This window comes from Microcaecilia unicolor, chromosome 3 (assembly GCF_901765095.1).
Source record: "Microcaecilia unicolor chromosome 3, aMicUni1.1, whole genome shotgun sequence".
NCBI lineage: Eukaryota > Metazoa > Chordata > Amphibia > Gymnophiona > Siphonopidae > Microcaecilia > Microcaecilia unicolor.
The window spans coordinates 81,046,553-81,067,826 of NC_044033.1; the positions used below are offsets into that span (position 1 = coordinate 81,046,553).

Below are 21,274 nucleotides of genomic sequence, written 5' to 3' on the forward strand. Positions count from 1 at the left end.
TCCCCTTAAGATCAGATGCCTCCCAGACCTTTAACTAGGAACCCTCCCTTTTGAGGCCTCATCAATCCTGGGTCTAGGCAGGTCATCAGGGGAGGAGTAAGCCACATTCACTTCTGCCTATGCTGGCTCTGGTCACAAAATGGCTGCCATGACTTCTAGCAGTAGTCTCGTGGTACTGGAAGGTGTGGTGGGGGGAGGGTTGTTCAATAGGAAAGGAGGCATCTTTGGATGGGGACAGCTATTATGAGTTGGGGGTGGGTGGATGGTGAACATTTGTCAGGGGCTTTGCTCTTGGGGAGAGGGATTGGACACTTGTCAGGGTTTGCTGCTATTGGAGGGTCAGAAGGGTGTAACATTTGGAAGGACTGCTGTTAGTGGGGGGTTGGGAGGGGTGGACACTTGGGGGGGGCACTGGTATTAAGGGGGAGGGATCTGGAAGAGTCCATGGCCGTGGAGGGGATTGGAATGGGGGGGGGGGGGGGAGGAATCTGGACCAGAAAGGAAGAGAGTTCCCTTATGTAGGTCCCAGCCAATAGTCAGCCACATAAAGAGCTGGTGGCCAGCACATGACTAGACAGCCCAGGATATTCAGTACCAATTCCTGGACAGGGCCTGGCATTGAATACCCTGGCCTAATTCAGCCTGCAGTGGTCAGCGCTTAAACACTGACCGCTTCTGGCTGAATATTGTCAAGTTAGCGATCTAAAGAGATGCTAGATGCTCTACACCTTGGAAACACTGTATTATTAGGAGATACATTAATTTTTTTCCTAGTTCTAAATGCTGCACTATACTGTGTCAATAACAAGAAAAATAAGGCAGAAGTTTAGTCAGTAATTATCCATTAATTAGCACATTACTACAGATGTGGTGGCTTGATCTGCTTGTTCATCCTGGGGCTTGATTTTCATTACAGTGAACTGATCAGGTTTTGACATTCATGTGAAGACCAATCATGGTGCTAGAATTTACTGTATTGGGGTTCACTGGAAACTGATCAGTGGTTGTTGCAAAATACATAAAACTTTATCCAAAGCATCCCATGGATGTCTGTTTATCCCTGTGTTGCTAAAGGCAAAAATGGAAAGATGAAAAGTGTTACAGATTTCATGCATCTGCTTGATTTTGTTAAATATGGTCATTTTTGAGAAAAAAGTAAGCAAAGAAAGCTGTATTAAGTATTGTTCTCTCTTTTTTTTCTTTAGAATGCATGTCAGACTATTCTACAAAGATTGGAGCCATTCAAAGCTTCTAAACCCAAAGGATCCTGGGAAGACTGGGTATACTGGCTTCTAAATAACCGTGTTTCCCATTGCAATTCTGACCACTGTATTTGTGTCCAGTGCATGCCTGTGACTTTCTCGTTTCTCCTTTGTCTGTCAACCTATGTTTGCCAGGCCCTGACTATCTGTGTGTTGAACTGGTAGGAGACAAGATCAGGTTTACCCTTTGGTTTCTTTTGTTTAGAGACATGTACAAGAAGCATTTTTCCACTGACATCAGCGCTCCACTCAGGCTGTCTCCAGGCAACCCGCAGTGCCTTTCCTCTGCCAGATCCTGCCCTTCTGATACAACTTCCTGTTTTTGGCAGGCGGGATCTGGCAGAGGAAAGGCACTACGGGTTGGCTGGAGACAGCCTGAGTGGAGTACTGCAACAGGGCCTTGCTGTTCCAACTGTGGGAACAGAAGCAGCAGTAAGTAAGAATAACAGGAGGGCCTAAACGTGTAGTGGGGAACGGGGGGAAAAGGAAACTTTTCTGTAGGTAGCCACAGAGCTAGCCCAACTTTTTTTGTGATGGCTGCTGCTCTGGATGAGAAGAGAGATGGTAGAAAAGAGTGGCAAGGAAGAGAGTAAAGGAAAGAGAAAAATAAATGAAAAGATAAACTATTTCAAGAAACTAGAAAACTGAGATTGAGCAAAAGGAGAAAAGTCAAGCCAAGGACACAAATCTTAGTAAAATTTTGTGATCATGAATTTGTCACATCTCAAAAATGTATGTGTATAAAATGGAAACTAGTTTAGCAGTGTCAATAATCAACAACATCACAGTATATTTTTTCTGTTTATAACACTGTATAATAATGGTCTTGTATTAAATTGTTAGAACCTTTTTTTTTTTTAATCCTAGAACTGTGCCAGAAATAGGCGTTGTTGGCAGACCAGTTAACTACATATGGCTGAAATCTAAAAGAATCCTTCCATAGGGCTATTAATCTGAAAAGAATGGAAAGTTTTTCATTTTCCCAAAGTAAAATCTTGTCCCGCTCATATCAAAAACAATTATATTAAATTATTTTGGAAAACCAACAGTTTGGGGGTATTTTTAACAAGCCATTAAAGTTATGAAAGGAAAACACCCCAGAACCCTGTCTGGAGTTCACTTTTCAACCACCAGACTTTCAAGGGCAATCACCTCATTGACTGAAAACACACCTTCCATAAAGTTAGTGGTTTCTTAAAGATACCCACAAAATGTTGTGGTTCTGTTCCAAAACAATTTAATATAATTGTTTTGATACAAGCAGGACAAGATTTTACTTTGGGTTGGGCTGTACTTGTTCCATTGTCCTTTAGTATTATTCATATGATTTTCTGATTTTCAGTGTTCAGCACCTGAACATTAACATCCATTTTGCTGTCTTTGGAAGAGTCATTTGCGTATGACTAAACTATGTTTATATGATTGAATAAAACTGCTGCATTCGTGTCATGTTCAAAAGTAAAGGAAAAGTAATTAGTTACTCCGATAACTGTAAGTAGTAATTAACTACTTTCCTGGATGGATAATTTATTACTATAACTAATTACTGTAAGCAGTAATTAATTACTTTTGATGGGTAATTGGCACAGCATTGCTGGTAAGCTCTTCTGCCAACAGAGTCAAGAAATCTGTATACTTTGTGTGGTGAGTTGCATTCTTGTAGATTTGGACTTCTTGAATGTTGACTCAGAGACCATGGAATTGTGGGGCAACTGAGTGTGAGAGTAGCCCGGGGCTGCTTGGACTGCATATTTAAGTTTAACGCACCAGGAGGTTGTCTTTTCTGACAAAGGCAATTGCCAGATGCTGAGTTGAAGGTCCTGCAGGAGTTGGTGGACTGGGAAGCACTAATGCCTCTTTGATGGTGCTGCAGGACGAGGATGGATTGGAAGTCTTTTATTTAGCAGAGTCTGGGTGGCAGAAAGTTAAAGAGCCTTGTTTAAAAGTTTTAGAGAAACCAAGGTTAGGAATAGTCCTCGGTTGGTCCTGGTGGGGAGATTTAGGATGAGGTAAGGAGGCAGAGTCCTCTTCCTTCTCAGCGGTCCAGTCCATATCCTCCAGCTGGTCTTCAGGCTCATCTCCTGAATAGTGAATGGAAACCAGGGACCAGTTGGGTCTGACAGTCATATGTGGAGAATGTGGGAGCCCAGAGGTTATGACTGGGGAGAATGGAAAGACCAGGGTAATGTAAGGTGGTTACACGGGTTTCTGTGTTCACAGAGATTGCTTGAGGAGAGTGGTGGTCTTGGTCACAAGCTTATATAAATGCTGGAGGGCCAAAGAGCTGGAGCCCTGAGGAGCTGGAGAGGGAGGAGGAGCAATGACAGGAGTGAGTTGAGGCATATTTGCAATTTCCGTGGATGGTGCAGCCCTGAGTCCAGACAGGAATGCTATTGGATTGCCATCTTGGTGGGTGGAGGGAGGCACTCTCTGATTCAGAAGATGACTGCCTTTTGGTAGTGCTCTTTGTTAGCTATGTCAGCAGGCACTTTTGGTGGGATTGGGGTGGTGGATTGGACTACCATGTTAAGGAGAGCTGCTGAGCCTGGGGAGGAAGAAGGCCCCAAAGTTTGTTGGGATGAGAGACCATGTGTCTCTATGCAGTTGAGATCAGAAGGAGAGAGCCATGTGTGGGCTGATGTGTGGTGTTACTGAACTGGGGATCAGTGGCGGGGGCCATAGATGTAGCACAGTTGGCAAGGGAAAGTGGAGAGGGCTTTTTTTTATTTGTAGTTGGTTGGTGATTCCTGCTTATGGAGAGGAGAGAGCTGTTTCCAGTTTAGACATGCAGATTAGAAAGACTGACCTGGAGCAGGAGTCCCATGCATGCTTACATACATTCAAAGGAAGATTCCTCTTGAGAATGCTTCTAGGAGTAACGGTGGCCATTTTGAGGCTAGATTCATGATGAGCAGGAGGGATTGGGTGTCACTTCTGCGTGTACAAACACTACCAGATAGATGGGGTGAGGGTGCTCAGGCCAGAACTATCATTCTCTTTGGTAGGGAAGAAGTTGGCATTAGGATGGGGAGGACACCCAAAACCTCTGTTGCTGCTACCTAGAAGTTTACGGTGGGTAGTGGATCATGAATTCAAGAGGCAAGGACAGTGATGTTAAAGTCAAACAAATTTTATTGATAAGAGATCAGAGTACTGTGTTTCGGCCACAGGCCTGCTTCAGGAGTCTTCTCAACGTGATCTCAAATATAAGAGTATACAATGTACAATACGCCTTGGGTATTGATGAGGTAGCCTGGCCTATAAAAAGACCTGCATAAGGTGCAAACCAAGGCACCAAGTGTGTACGTCTCACAAAGAAATGGCAAAACACTGAGCTGCCAAATCTCCCTCATTGAGTGGGAGACTCCAGCTTTGGCCGATCATCTCCCACACTCCCGCCAAAGCAGGAAATTCTCCTGCTGGTGCTGAGACAGACTGCCACCACCGCACCACCACTGCTGCTTCTCTCCATGAGCAGCAGTGGCGACAAAGCTACAGAAAGCAACTGCAGAGCAGTAGCTTTCAGGCATGCGCTGTTGCAGTGTTGTCAGGTAGTCATGGAAAAATAAAGTTTTGCTTAAAAAACAAGCATAAAACAAGAAATATCAGTTCCTAAAAACTGAGTGCCGGCTGACACGCTTACTTGCATTGTTATCACAGCGACAATTGTGGGCAATCAGCAGTAGATCAAGTCAAATAAAAGAAAAAAGAACAAGCTCAAAAACAAGCTACCCAAGAGTTCAGAAAAAATCCTGCAAACTAATAAGCCCAAACTCATAGGAAATAAGCTAGGTTGGCAACACTGTGCTGTCGGCTCTGCCAGTCCTCTGTCCCTGCAGATGTCAACTTTCCATTCTGGGGCAGAGGACCGGCAGAACCGACAGCGAGTGCCTGAAGGCTGCAACTTCACACTTGCTTTCTATTGTTTTGCCACCGCTGCTGCTCATCAGGAGAAGCTGCAGTGGGTACAGGAATCAGAAGATACCAAGGGGAAGGAGAACGGAAGGGAAGGGGAAAGGGGTGTGGGAGAGAGAGGCAGGAGATGCTAAATGATGATAGGGGAGGAAAAATGATAGAAAAGTGGTGATGCTGGAGGGATAGAGATACGGAAAGAAGGAGAGAGAGAGATGAGTGGAAGCAAGATGAGGAGAGTAAAGGGGGACACAATGGATGAAAAAGGGCTGGAGAGAGAGAAGATGGGGAGAAAGAGGGAGACCATAGCTGGAACGATGAAAAGAGAAAGAGGGAATTTGCTGGATGGAAGGAGGGAGAGAAAGAGGGAGGATGCTGGAAGGATGGGGACAGAAAGAGGGGAGACACTGGATGAGAGGATGCAGAAGGAAGACACTGGAAGGATGGGGAGAGAAAGAGGGAAGGTGCTGGATGGATGGGTAGGGAGAGAAAGAAGGAAGACACTGGATGGAAAGGTAGAGAGAGAAAGTTGGAAGGTTAGGGGGAGAAAGAGAAAAGATGCTGGATGGAAGGATGCAGAGAGAAAGAGGGGGAGACACTGCAAGGATGGGGAGAGAAAGAGGGAAGATGCTAGATGGAACAGTAGGAAGAGAAGGAAGGCACTGGATGGAAGGATGCAGAGAGAAAGAGGGGAGACAGTGGAAGGATGGGGAGAGAGAGAGGAAATGATGAATGGAAAATGATAGAGAGAGAGAGAGAGAGAGAGAGAGAGAGAGAGAGAGAGACTGTATGGAAGGAAGAGAGAGAGGGAGACATGATAGAAGAATCAGGGGAGAGGATGGAAGGATGGGGAGAGAAAGAGGGAAGATGCTCAATGGAAGGGTAGGGAGAGAAAGAGAGGAGACATTGGATGAAAGGATGCAGAGAGAAAGAGGGGGAGACACTGGAAGGATGGGGAGAGAAAGAGAAGACGCTGGATGGAAGGGTAGGGAGAGAAAGAGGGGAGATACTGGATGGAAAGGGGGAGAGGATAAAGTTAGAGACAGACTGGAGAATAAGAGGAAGGGGCATAAGGGTGAGGGAAAGATGAAAAGCCATAGATAGATGAAGTAAAAAGAGGGAAATTAAAGACTGGATAGTAAGAATGAATTAAATGTGGACAGAGAGGTAGAAAAAGAAATTGAAGAAAATTGAAAGAAACAGGAGAGAGAAAATGATAAATAAACAGGAAGCCCTGACAAGAGAGTTAAGAGAAGACGAAGGAAAGCAGAAACAAGAAAATGGGTGGGGCCAACACAATTGGAAAAAGTAAATGGCCAGACAACAAAGGTAGAGAAAATAATGTTATTATTAATTTAGGATAAAGTAATGTAGTTTCTGTGTTAATAAAGGTTAACAAATACAAATAAAACACAAAATAGAAAATAAGATGCTACTTTCATATTGGACTAATTTTTTATACATTTTTGACTAGTCTTCAGAGACCAACACTTCTTTCCTCAAGTCAGAAGATGATACCATATCAGCAGTGACCTGACCTGAAGCAGAAGGTTTTGGCCTCTGAAAGCTAATGGAAAAAGGTATTAGGCTAGTCTAATAAAAAGGTACCATCTTATTTTTCATTTTCAAGTGCCTGAACTGAGCATATGCAGGAGGTCCGGCTGAAGCATTCTGCTGACTGCTGCACTGCTTAAACAGCACGGTAGGGAGCTCATGCAGTGGACCTCTTCAGCTAGCGGGGCTTGGGCATCTCCACCAATGATTCAACCAGTGCCACAATTTTGGAGTGGGCTTAGACTCAAAATGGGGGGCTGAGGTCCCCTTGTGGTTATACCCCTAGGAGGAATAGATGCTGGATAGGGTGTATAATAGAGTGAACTGAAACACTCCCTCTTAACCATCCCTGCAGTCACCGGTGTAAATAAAATATTTTCTACAGTGGCTGTGGGATTGAGATGTGCCAGGGGGTGGAGTCATGAGGTAGAGTGGGTGGGGCTGAGGCAGAGTGGGGCGGGACTAGGGGTGGGTACTGAAATCTCCTTGGAGATATTTAGCAGCACTTAACTAGACAGTGATGATGAATAACCCCCTCTAACTGCCTTTGCTGAAATCAGCTAGTTTGTGGGCAGTTCAGGGGTGGAGTTAGGGTGGAGCGGATATCTAGCTGGTATGCAGAGATTTTCAGTGTGCTAACTGGATGAGCAACTGCCTAAAGTTAGGACAGAAAAAAGGCTGCCTAACCTCAGGCTGTTGCGGTCAGAATTAGCCCCAGGTATTCAATGCCAGGCCATGTCTGGCCACCGGCATTGAATATTCGGGGCTAAGTCCTGAGGTGCTGGCTGCTGAGTCTTATGTGGGACCCAGCCAATATTCAGCCAGGATCCACATAAGACACTTCTGTCAGCCGGGACCCACATTACTACTACTACTATTTAGCATTTCTATAGCGCTACAAGGCGTACGCAGCGCTGCACAAACATAGAAGAAAGACAGTCCCTGCTCAAAGAGCTTACAATCTAATAGACAAAAAATAAAGTAAGCAAATCAAATCAATTAATGTGTACGGGAAGGAAGAGAGGAGGGTAGGTGGAGGCGAGTGGTTACAAGTGGTTACGAGTCAAAAGCAATGTTAAAGAGGTGGGCTTTCAGTCTAGATTTAAAGGTTGCCACATAAGTATATCTGCCTCCTTCTGATGCACACTCTTCCATGCCTCCCGGAAGCACATTAAGAACCTATCCTCCAAAACAGCAAGTGCCCCCCCTCCCCATGGTTGCATGTTTACCTGCCCATTTCTCTAGTGGTCCAGTGAGGAAATGGGCAGAAGCAATGACCACTCACTCCTGCCCATTGCTTCTGGCTCCCTGAAATGGCTGCTGCAACCTCTAGCAGCAGCCTCGCTATACTCCATTTTAAGGAGGCAGCCACAATGGGCAGAAGCAAGTAAGCATCGCTCCTGACCATTTCCCCACTGGACTACTAGAGAAACGGACAGGTAAGCCCGCGAGTATGGGAGCATTTCAGGCCAGGACCCAGAAGTTAACCAGGTACTGGCTGATATTCAGACTGGTGCCTGGTTGATTTTATATCTACCCCTATTTATAAATGTTTATCTCTTCAAAGCAAAGGAGTCATTCAGGCTTATTTTCAAAAGAGAAAGGCGCCCATATTTCAACCCAAATCGGGAGATGGGCGCCTTTCTCCCGTGGGCGCCCAAATTGGTATAATCGAAAGCCGATTTTGGGCGCCTCCAACTGCAGTCTGTCGCGGGAATGAACAAAGTTGACAGGGGCATATTGGAGGCGTGGTGAAGGCGGGACTGGGGCGTGTTTATCGGCCAAGGAGAGATGGGCATGCTCGGCCGATAATGGAAAAAAGAAGGGCGGCAGAAGCGAGAATTTGGGCCGCTTTTTTTGGACCCTTTTTTTCACGAACAAGTCCACAAAAAGTGCCTCAACTGCCCAGATGACCACTGGAGGGAATCTGGGCTGATCTCCCCTGACTCCCCCAGTGGTCACTAACCCCCTCCCACCAAAAAAAAGAACTTTAAAACCTTTTTTTTCCAGCCTGTATGCCAGCCTCAAATGTCATACCCAGCTGCATCACAGCAGTATACAGGTCCCTGGAGCAGTTGTTAGTGGGTGCAGTGGACTTCAGGCACGTGGACCCAGGCCCATCCCCCCCTACCTGTTACACTTGTGCTGGTAAATGGAAGCCCTCCAAACCGCCCCCAAAACCCACTGTACCCACATCTAGGTGCCTCCCTTCACCTATAAGTGCTATGGTAATGTTGTAGAGTTGTGGGCAGTGGGTTATGGGGGGATTTAGGGGGCTCAGCACCCAAGGGAAGGGAGCTATGGACTTGGGAGGTATTTTAATTTTTAATTTTACTTTTTACAAGTGCCCCCTAGGGTGCCCGGTTGGTGTCCTGGCATGTGAGGGGGACCAGTGCACTACGAATCCTGGCCCCTCCCATGAACAAATGCCTTGGATGTGTTCATTTTTGAGCTGGGCGCCTTCGGTTTCCATTATCGCTGAAAACCGATACCGCCCAGCTCAAATCTGCCCAAATCCGATGCATTTGCCAGGGCACCAACCGTATTATCGAAACAAAAGATGGACGCCCATCTTTTTCAAAAATATGGTCTGTCCCGCCCCTTCGCGTACCCGTCCTCGGAGATAGTCGCCCATGGAGATGGGCGTTCGCGTTCGATTATGCCCCTCATTGGATCTCATGTTTTAGGTACTATATGTTAACAGTGCCATGTCATGGCATGAGCCATTTGAAAAATTTTTCTTAAATCTGTGTGGAGGCAATGCACCTTTCTTTTCTTGTTTTGAAAGCGTATCCAAACTGAGACAATTACTAAACTGCAGCAAAATTTGCAGTTCCTGTGGCTTAACGCCGGACTTTACTGCGTGGTAGCTGCAAATTTAACACAGCAACTATTAAGGGCTGTCCCAGTATTTGCCATAAAAGGTGTTGCATTAAAATGGCACGGAGCACATTGTACTATTCTTGGAGTTAGTACGGAAGCACCTAGCGCCTTCTATTTAGGAGGCGGTTAGTGGTCCTGCATGAACTTGAAAAGTGCCAATTAGCATGTGGTATTTGCAGCGCACTAACTACAAAACACCTTCAACGTCTGTTCTCTGCCCATGACATGCCCCCTAACACAAAAGCTCTTAACATAAGTTTACCACACAAGAATTCAAAACTACCTCAAAGCCCGATATCGTGATTGTACGCTAGCAGTTTTCAATGCTTCTGCTTCTCAACGTACACAATGGTCTTTGCTGCAGAGTAGGCAAACACAGCGAAGGTAACACAAAAGATGCTGTAGGAGAAAACGTCTAATGGACTCAAAGACCTCACATCTGAAGTTTTATTCAAAAATATGCAATGCACTTGACATCTAGAAGTGTGCGTTCTTGTGTTTCTTTTACCAGATACTGGGTCATTTCTTTCAGATGCTATAGAATGCTGAGAGGTTCTCCTTTAGCATTATACAGGAACTCCTGAGGCCCTTGTGGCCAAAACACGATTCGTGCCGAGTCCATTGCATATTTTTGAATAAAACTTCGGATGTGAACTCTTTGAGTCCATTGGACGTTTTTTCCTACAGCATCTTTTGTGTCACCTTCGCTGTGTTTGCCTGCTTGCATTGACCTGTGCAGAGGTTTTTTGTTCTTCTGTGCTTGTCGATTCAGTCTTTGCTGCAGAGTTACCATGTTGCATTTAAATGTGTAATTGTTTCATGTACACATCAACACCCAACATAATTTAATAGTTTAATGCAAGATTTTCCAGGCCTATCCTAGTGGCCCCACATCATGTTGGGTTTTCAGGATATCTACAGTGAATATGCATACGAAAACCAGACTGGCTGTGGGTTCACCAGCACAGGTTTGGGTAGTCCTGCATTAAGTCCTGCATCACATTAAGGTGGCAGATTTTGGAAATTTTGTTTGTTCTATGTTGTACTCCTTTCCAATCTTGTTCACTAATGCTTCTTCTTCTTCCAGGTCAATGCTGCCTATGAAGACAGAGTGAGTCTGTCAGCTACAGGATTTTACAAGTATGTGACTCCTGTTAACCCAGTGCCACACTTATCTCCTTATCACTCTGGACACCGTCTTTCCAGTACTAGGCGATATGACTGGTCATGATTTATTTCCAAATGTAACGACCCAAAATCTGGGCTTCTTTCCATGGTCACCATACAGATAGAGCCTTGTGCTTTCTCTCCTGTGATTCCTATCGCTCAAAATCAGAACCCAACTCCCACACAGTCACTATGAGATTATAATTGAGAGTGATTTGCCAACCCACTGAGTATAAATGATATTCCTCACCTGCCATTCTCCCTCTACATAAAGAGAAGTGGCGAGAGCATAGAAAATGCAAGTAGAAAGCAATTCCCTAAAACAAGAGTTACAGGGTGAGGCAAAAAAAAGAGTAACCCCTTAGAGTTTTTTGCCATTTTCTCTGCAACCTCTTTGAATTTCAGTAAGAAATGACATGTACTTATTTAGTCATCATACTTATATATTGCTATTAAACTATATTTAATTATCTTAAACTATGTTGATGTTACTGACATTTTAGTGTACTGCCTAGCAATTGTTGTGCGTTAAAAATGTTTCAGTTCTGTCACTTTGGGAAGTTCATAACAGCTTTGTTGATCGGTCCCAGTGACAGGCTGTCCTAGATCACCTGAAGTGCTTCCATGAGTTTGGCGATTGTAGCTTTGGGTGTAGCTTGTGATAAGCCTCCAACATTGCTCCCCAAACAAAAGTCTCCAAAGGCTAGTTGAAGCGTTTTTAAAGCTTTCTTAAAAAGCATTAAATTATATTCCTACTGGAGTGAAAGGGGGAGAGTATCCTACAAAGATGGGGCTAAAAAGAAAAAAGCTGTCTTCCTAGAGGACTCCCATCTTACACTCGAGTGGCATGTAAATGTGGGCATCCAGATATTGTCTTTTTGATGTCTGGTCCAGTAGCCTCTCCGTTTATCAGGAGGGTTTATGTTTCTGATTGTCAGGCCATAAAGGGCCTTATTCTACAAAGGTTATGCTCCTAAATGTATGCTCCTAAATTACGAGCATAATCTATTGGAGCATAGATTATGTTTGTAATTTAGGAGCATAAATTAGGAGCATAACCTTTATAGAATAAGGTCAAAAGTGGCAACTTTCGATGGCGTCAGGTTAAGACGTGATAATCCTACCTCGGATGGTCTTACCTTAAATTTTTCTGTTTTCCTCCGTAAACTATGCCCAAAAGGAAGGGAAAGACGAGGGGGGGGGGGGGGGTAAAAGCTCCTTACCCTCCACGATACCTCCTCGAGGGCAAATTCCGATTACGGATTTCACTGTCTCTGTCGCTAATCTGGGCGCTCCGCTAGCCGAGGCAGAGAGGAGCCTTGGCCAGGAAAGTGAATTATCACTTAGCCCAAGAAGCCCGCTTTTGCCCCGTGTAGCAGGAAGTGACGCCGGAGGAAGTCCTGTCCAGCAGCCCGAATTCGAAGCTGCGGTCTTGGGGAAGGAGCACTCCCTCGACGCTACGCTGTTCCCGCCGAGTTTTTCCGGCGAAGACCCGAGCCAAACATCCACCCCTAGGAGTAGGGGCAGCATGAATAACATCCAGGTGGAAGCCCGAACCGCACAGGAGATGGCGGATCGACAGCTGGGACCTGTATTGCAACTCCTACCCCTAGAGAAGCCATCTAAGGTGACGTTGGAGTCTTTGTGGGGGGCGATGGAATCTTTGCATAAAATATGTTTAACTTTTGTTTCTAGCTCACAAGCTAACACTTTAAAGATAGAATCTTTACAGAACAATTTGGCTTCTCAAGCTAGTAATTTAAAGCAATGTGAGACTACCATCTCTTCTATGAAAGAACAAGAATGTAAACTGTTCCAAAGTGCGGACTTGATGCACAGGAAGATTGAAAATCTAGAAAATGGGGCTAGAAATTTAAACTTGAGGTTTTTGAATTTTCCCTTTGTAAAATACACCCCATTAAGAGACATGTTTCATAAGTTGCTGAAGGAAACTTTCAATTATTCTGATACAAACTTCCCCCCAATACAAAAACTTTATATGATTCCTGCTCGAGCATCTAAGGAAAAAGATAATGAGCATACTGAAAAAGTTTTGGAACATTTAGATGTATCCGCGTTGCTCGAGCAATCACAAGAAGTGGTTGAGTATAGATCCACTTTGTTGGTATCTTTTGTTTTTTTGGCGGATAAGGAAGCTATCTTGAGGCAATATCTGAGACAAACCTCTTCTATGATTTTTTGGGGGGAACGATTCCAACTATTTCCAGATGTATCGAGAACCACACAGGAATGGAGGAAAAAATTCCTGATGATGAGACAAGAGACAGTACAGATAGGAGCTAAGTTTCAGCTCCGATTTCCTTGCAAATGTGTAATCTCTTATGAAAATAAGACTTATCATTTCTTTGAGCCTTTGCAACTTCGTTCATTTTTGAATGCAAAGCTCCCTAACCTGCCATAAGGATCCAACAGAGCGGACTCCATGTGTTTATTAGTGACAACCTGACGCCATACTTGTATTATAATTTTTATATTTCTTTGTCAAATATCCTTATCCTCTTGTAAGGTTTCATTTCAGTCTCCCTAAATAGAGGACTATGAAGGCTAATAGTTTCCTATGGGATTCTCCCAAATAATGATTATTGTAATTGACATTATTGTATTATTTCTTGACAAAGCTTTGCTTTGGTATGTAATTTAAAAGTTATAAATAAAAAAAAAAAAAAAAAGTGGCAACTTTGTTCTAAAATGGACAGTCTGAAAGTTGTCTCTTCGAGGTATTGTTACGGGCATAGTGCAGATTTTTCAGGCTCTAAGCAATTCACATAGCAGGATGCTAAATGTGGAAGCAAACTAGCTGATCAGATGACTCTGAGAGGAAGGGAATGAAAGCATGTGGTGTGAGCAGGGCTAGGGCTACCACAGGGAGAGGAGGTGCAGTGCTTTTACAGCCCAGTTTTCAAAAGGATCACTCCATTTCACCTCTGTGGGCAAACTCTTAGAAATACTTACTTTACTCATGATGTCACCAGAGAGGTTGGAAGGTGAGATGAAGAAGCAGAAGGGGCAGAAAGCGAAAACGAAAAGTGGGGAGGATGGGAAAATGAGACCAAAGAAGAGCAGGGGCAAGAGCAAAATAATTAGGAGAGTGGGGTTGAGATGGAGAATGAATGCAAATCATGGGAGAGAGAAAGGTGAGAGTCAGAGCAGGGGATGAGACAGAGTGGTGACAAACAGCTGGCCTGCTCTTGAAACCGAGCTGAAGATGAAGTGAGGAGCAAGCTGGAGAAGAAAGGGAGGCTTCAGAGGTTTTGAACAGGTCTTGTGTGACGTGGGAGCTCACTGTGGAAACATTGAAAATGGGGCTATGCAAAAACAGGATTGTATTATAATTTTTCTGATTGCTTTTTAAACTCCTTTGTCCAAATATATATAGAAAACTGAGACATATTCCACAAAATCCACTTTATAAAAAGTACTTCCTTGTTTATTTGAAGTAATAAGGTTGTTATATTAATCTACTTGAACACTACAGCTAATCATAAATAAATATGTTTAGTCTTATAGATCAGCTACCTCTTTGCTTTCTTTTTGTGTGTCAGACACAAGACTGTACAGTAGTTTTCTTTTTTCTCATGAAGGACACCTGACATTGGATACAGCTTCGAGAAGAATGAAGGCAGTCCATACAGCTACTTTTCGTATGGGGTAGCTTGCTCTGAGGTTGAGATCGACTGCTTGACTGGCGACCACAAGGTTTGAGCAATGCACTAGAAAATAAAAAAACGGTTTTATTTTTAGATTAACTATAAAAAATAAACAATGAGCAAGACTTGTAAATGATTTACCAGCATTTCAGTTGTATAACTTGAGGTAGGTTTTATTCTTTTTTATGTTATGTTGTTTTTCAGCGGACTAGCCAATCTGAAGTAATTGGTTTTCTAAAGGTCATATATAAGACCAATGATGAAATACAGAAACAGAGAAAATGGCAGTAGATACAGACCATACAACCTATCCAGATTGTACATCTACACCAACTACTAAGCACTATAATCTCTTCCTTTCCCATGCGTTCTTTAGTACAGATACCTCTTCTCTGCCACCTCATCTGGGAGACCATTCCATGTATCCACCACCCTTCCTTTCCATATAAAGATATATTTCCTTCAATTACTCCTGAGGCTATCATCTTTCACTTTCATCTTATGACTCCTCATTCCAGAGCTTGTGTTGAATGAAGTCTGCCTCCTGTGCATTTATACAATGGGGGTATTTCGGTGTCAGTTGTATCTCTCCTATCCTGCCCTTCTCCAGAGTATGCCTGTTTAGATCTTTAAGTCTCTCCCTATATGCGTTGATGCAGTGGTTCCCAAACCTGGTCCTGGAGGCACCCCGGCCAGTCAGGTTTTCAGGATACCTACAATGAATATTTCTATGTATGCCTAGACTGTAATCAAAATACTTTGTGTAAAATGTGATATAGAGAGTCACAGAAAACAATCCATTGGATTCTTCACTCATAGCATGACTGCCTTTCTTTGATCTCTGCAGAATCTTCGTACAGACATTGTAATGGATGTTGGAACCAGCCTGAATCCAGCCATAGATATAGGGCAGGTGAGTGAGATTTAACATGCAATATTACTTATCCCCTTCTCACTATGTGATCATGTTATCATGTAGCTACAGAAAAAAACATCAAATTTATGCAGCAGCCCAAGAGAAAAATAACTTATCATAGCAGCTCTCATGATGTTCTGATGATCATGATATATACAAAAGACATCATATGAGTAGGAAGGCAACTGGATGTGAAATTATAGCTTAACAACTGGCTCCCTGATTTTCTGTTGAACATGAGCAATCATTTTACACTCTGAATTGGTGCTCAGAGTTTGGACTTATAGGCCATTGGCATAGAGAATGTTAACAGAAAATGACCACTTACCCAGTTTGACCATTTGTACCTCGTTGTTTTGTCACAGGTCTTTATCAGATATTCACCTTGCCTTGCAAACAAAGGTCCCTATTTATCCTGTATATGTTTGAATTCTGCCAACATTTTAGAGCTTATAACCTTCACTGGAAGTTTATTCACTCTCTCAGTGAAAACACAGTTTCCTTATTGCCCTACAGATCAGTCCAGAACTTATGGGTTATGTCCATCAACCAGTGGATGGAGACAGAGAAAGAAAGTAGTTCTTTGTGATCTTCCCCTTAAGGGTATTGTGCAGCTATAGGACATCAGTATTATTTGTCTCCAGTGGAAAATGGTGCTTTGTGCAGTCTCTTGGCTTCTAAGCCCTTTTGGCTTCTGAACTAGTTTATTTCTAGAAACCAGACACTTAAAATTTTCTTACCTTACAGGATATCTGCACGTAGGAAATATTTAAGCCCTGTCCTATTTCTCCTCCTTCCCTGAGAGGAGTGTGGGGTTGAGCTGCTTCTGAACTATTCATCTGTGACTAAATGCTGGTCCAGTTTCTTGGCTGGAAACCAATTGAGTATGGGGTGTGCTTTACTGGAGATGGTTAAAAACCAGAGGGCAACAATCAGTGGTGCTGTCCCTTCCCTCACCATGAAGACCTACTGTCTGGAGATTTCCTTCTGCAAACAGCAAGAATACTCTGCCTTTGTTTGCGTTTGGATTAATTTAGTACTTTAAATGTTCTCTGGTTTCAGACGTATATTTCCTCCCTGCTGTTTTTAATGGAGTGCTTAATATTATGGCACTCCTTTCAGTTATCTGTGAGGAATTACTTTCCAGCGTAATGGTGACACCATTCTCTTTGTCTCCTTCCTGCCCTCTCCCTTCCAAAAAAGTGGCAATCTGTCATTTTATTTCTCTGTATTGACACTTCTTTTTCTCTCTACAAACTGTTTTTGCTCTACTTATGCATCTTTGCCCTCAAATTAAAATGTTTTTTTCTTACTGAGGATGGTATTTTTAGACTGCTAGTGATTGCTTCACCGCGATGCCATAGCTGTGTGGTTGGGAGCTTCTGCCACAATTAAGTTTTTTTTGTGCTTGTATTATGTCTTTTATTATTGGGCATATTTAGTGTTCCTATATTATTTTATTAAGCTCTCAATGTTATACACCTTTCATTTAACGGGCCTGAGTCCCCTCGTTATTTTGACAGAGGTGGTTACTTAAAAAAAAAAAAAAGAGAGAGAGTAAACCCTGGAAGGCTTACTTACCCATACTTCATTAGTGAAAATTTCTTCAGTTTGCTTCAGTGGGGACAGCGGTAGCAATTTTGTCCTAGCCCTTTTGTGTTCTGCCTACAGACTATTGGATCAATGTTCAGCCAGCAACGGTCATGCTGCTGTTGCCAACTAAATTTGTGCCGGGCCATGTCCAGCCACCTGCATTGAATATCCAGGGCTAATTGTCCCTGTGCTGGCTGCTGGATCTTATGAGGGTCTTGACTGATATTAAGCCAAGGCCTACGCAAGACAGTTATGTGGGCCCAAGCTGAATATTGGCCAAGACCCGAATAGTGCTGAGCCATCTCGATCCCCCCATCTATTCTGGTCCCGATCCTCCCACCCCCTCCCCAGTGATATCAAGTCTGTACCGGGTAGATCAGCTTCACTGATTCAGAGAGGGAAAAGGCTGGGATGAGCATATGAGGTGAATCCCAACAGAGTCTGTTAAACATAAGACACTTGTGTCGGCCTCAACTGAATATCAGCTAGGACCTGTGTTAGGTGCCCTCTGCTTCTACTAATCTCCCCTCCTTCCTCTGTGACCCAGATCCCTTACTTCCTCCCAGCCTGCACATATCTGAGGGCCTACTAAGGCTTTCCTGTCCACCCCACACCACCTGTAGGCCCCTCCAGGTCTACTTATAAATACCTGGTGATCCACTGGGGTCATATGGGAAGGAGTAATGCCCATTTCCTCCTATCTGTCATGGCAACTGTTGTAAAATGTCTACTGTGACCTCTAATATTGTGAGACTTCTGCTAGAGGTCATGGCAGCCATTTTACACTGGCCGGAGGGGGGGGGGGGGGTTACAGGGGTAGGTGGTGGGTGAAGATGCCTTAGTTGGCCTTAAATACATATAGGGTGGGAGAGGGATAGAGGGGGCAGTAGGACAACTAGTGCTGCAACCTGGAAGCTAACTAGGCGCTGGCCAATATTCAGAAAGGTGCCCAGTTAGCTTTGCAGCTAAAGTTAGGACAGCCTTTTTTCTGTCCTAACTTTAGTTGTGTACTGTCAGCATTCATTGTCTAGGGATGGTCCTGGGTCCAGTTCACAGAGGCAGTGGGTTCCCAAAGAATACACAATCCACACTCTTTAGCCTTTATTTTCTTTTCAAAGCAAGTGGCTGATAAAATAAAGGCTAAAGAGTTAGCATTCCAGAAATACAAAAAATCTCAAGTAGAGGAACACGGGGAGGAATACCGGATGAAACTGAAAGAAGCCAAGAGAGAGGTACGTCTGGCGAAGGCACAAGCGGAAGAACAAATGGCTAGAAATGTACGGAGGGGAGACAAAAACTTCTTCAGGTATATTAGTGAAAGGAGAAAGACTAAAAAGGGGATTGTGAGACTAAAAGATACAGCAAAACGCTATGTAGAAAATGATGAAGAAAAAGCCAATTTGCTAAATAGATACTTTTGTTCTGTTTTCACTGAAGAAAATCCTGGGGAAGGACCGAGAGGGACTGGCAAAAGTACACCTGAGAATGAAGTGGATAGAGCACCGTTCACGGAAGAGAGTGTATATGAACAACTTGGAAAGCTAAAGGTGGACAAAGCCATGGGGCCGGACGGGATCCACCCCAGAATACTGAGGGAGCTCAGAGAGGTTCTGGCGGGTCCTCTTAAAGATTTGTTTAATAAATCCTTGGAGACGGGAGAGGTTCCGAGGGATTGGAGAACGGCGGAGGTGGTCCCTCTTCACAAAAGTGGTGATAGGGAAGAAGCTGGAAACTACAGGCCGGTAAGCCTCACTTCGGTTATTGGAAAAGTAATGGAAGCCATGCTGAAGGAAAGGATAGTGAATTTCCTGGAAGCCAATAAGTTGCAAGATCCGAGACAACATGGTTTCACCAAAGGAAAATCGTGCCAAACGAATCTCATTGAATTCTTTGACTGGGTGACAGGAGAATTAAATCAAGGACGTGCTATGGACGTCATCTACTTAGATTTTAGCAAGGCTTTTGACACGGTTCCCCACAGGAGGCTCTTGAATAAACTAGAAGGGCTGAAGATAGGACCCAAAGTGGTGAAGTGGATTAGGAACTGGTTGACGGGCAGACGCCAGAGGGTGGTGGTAAATGGAGTTCGCTCGGAGGAGGGAAAGGTGAGTAGTGGAGTGCCTCAGGGATCGGTGCTGGGGCCCATTCTGTTCAATATATTTGTGAGTGACATTGCTGAAGGGTTACAAGGTAAAGTTTGCCTTTTTGCGGATGACACCAAGATTTGCAACAGAGTGGACACCCCGGAGGGAGTGGAAAACATGAAAAAAGATCTGAAGAAGCTGGAAGAATGGTCTAACGTTTGGCAATTAAAATTCAATGCGAAGAAATGCAAAGTGATGCACTTAGGGAGTAGAAATCCAAGGGAGGCCTATGTGTTAGGTGGGGAGAGCCTGATAGACACGGACGGGGAGAGGGATCTTGGGGTGATAGTATCTGAGGACCTGAAGGCGATGAAACAGTGCGACAAGGCAGTGGCCGTAGCGAGAAGGTTGCTAGGCTGTATAGAGAGAGGTGTGACCAGCAGAAGAAAGGAGGTTTTAATGCCCCTGTATAAGACGTTGGTGAGGCCCCACCTGGAGTATTGTGTTCAGTTTTGGAGGCCGTACCTTGTGAAGGATGTTAAAAAAATGGAAGCGGTACAAAGAAAAGCTACGAGGATGGTATGGGAGTTGCTTTCTAAGACATATGAAGAGAGACTTGCTGACCTGAACATGTATACTCTGGAGGAAAGGAGGAACAGGGGTGATATGATACAGATGTTCAAATGTTTGAAAGGTATTAATCCGCAAATGAATCTTTTCCGGAGATGGGAAGGCGGTAGAACGAGAGGACATGAAATGAGATTGAAGGGGGGCAGACTCAGGAAAGATGTCAGGAAGTATTTCTTCACGGAGAGGGTGGTGAACGCTTGGAATGCCCTCCCGCGGGAGGTGGTGGACATGAAAACGGTAACGGAATTCAAACATACGTGGGATAGGCATAAAGGAATCCTGTGCAGAAGGAATGGATCCACAGAAGCTTAGCTGAAATTGGGTGGCGGGGGGAAGAGGGGTTGGTGGTTGAGAGGCTAGGATAGGGGAGGGCAGACTTATACGGGGTCTGTGCCAGAGCCGGTGATGGGAGGCGGGACTGGTGGTTGGGAGGCAGGAAATACTGCTGGACAGACTTATACAGTCTGTGCCCTGAAAAAGACAGGTACAAATCAAGGTAAGGTATACACATATGAGTTTATCGTGGGCAGACTAGATGGACCGTGCAGGTCTTTTTCTGCCGTCATCTACTATGTTACTATGTTACTATGGTTTGGCTATATATAGAAAGTATATTGTATGTGCATATATAGGCTCACAGCACTTAGTACAGGGAAATAGTACAATGCTGTATCTGTGTGTGTGTTTAGATGGGAATCAATGAGAGAAAGAAAGGATAGTGGTGTTCAGAGGAAGAGAGACGCTTTGGGGTAGAGCTGGAGAAGAAGGGGGGAACAGAGAAAGAAAAGCGAGAGCAGAGCCATGTGCTCTGGGGCTCAAGATGGTGGCGTGCAGAGAAAGAAAGAAGAACTGCCAGCCCAGAGCCCTGTGCTCAGGGGCTCAAGATGGTGGTGTGCACAGAAAGAAAGAAAAAGGAGCTGAGCAGAGCCATGTGCTTCTGCTTTATATATATATATCTAATAGGAACAGAGAGAAAATCAAACAACTTTCTTTCTTCCCAGCCTTTGTTTGTCAGCTCTTTCCTTTACAAACTCCAGTTTACTTTCCTGAAGTCAAGGTGACCATTTTCACAGGTTTTTCTATTTGAAGTCCCTAGTTCTGGAGTCTATCTGTCTGGCTTTGGTTCTCAAGCCCTGCTTCCAGATAGGACAAAAGGTATGTTAATCAGGGGTAATTGAGAAACAAAAGGGCTATCAGGCCGCTGGGCAGCATTTGGTCCATTTGCCATCCTTAGTGATTCCTGAGGGAGGGGGGAGTTCTCAGAAGTCAGAAGCTGGTTTCATCAATCCTGACATGCAGCCATCCTGACTTCTCCACCGCTTTTTTTTTTTCCATGGAGGCAAGATGGAAGCAAACCTGGATACCTTTCATGTTCCCATACCTCCAGTTATATAGCTCCTGCTGCATGTCAGGATTGACGAAACCAGCTTCTGACTTCTGAGAACTCCCCCCTCCCTCAGGAATCACTAAGGATGGCAAATGGACCCCAGCGGCCTGATAGCCTTTTTGTTTCTCAATTACCCTGAGTAACATCAGGGGCGTAGCCAGCCTCCCGTGGGGGAGGGGTCCAGAGCCCGGGGGAGGGGCATATTTTAGCCCTCCCCC

General features: G+C 44.3%; 1 protein-coding gene across 2 annotated transcripts in view; it reads left to right on the forward strand.

Annotated features, from left to right (window-relative positions):
• Nucleotides 1-21,274, forward strand: part of XDH (xanthine dehydrogenase) — a 177,235-nt gene that overhangs the window by 148,616 nt on the left and 7,345 nt on the right. For both annotated transcript variants that reach the window (XM_030196110.1, XM_030196111.1), the window contains 4 exons: nt 1,206-1,280; nt 10,699-10,751; nt 14,381-14,495; nt 15,294-15,359. In XM_030196110.1, coding sequence (XP_030051970.1) covers nt 1,206-1,280; nt 10,699-10,751; nt 14,381-14,495; nt 15,294-15,359 — 309 coding nt within the window. The remainder of the gene's footprint in view (nt 1-1,205; nt 1,281-10,698; nt 10,752-14,380; nt 14,496-15,293; nt 15,360-21,274) is intronic.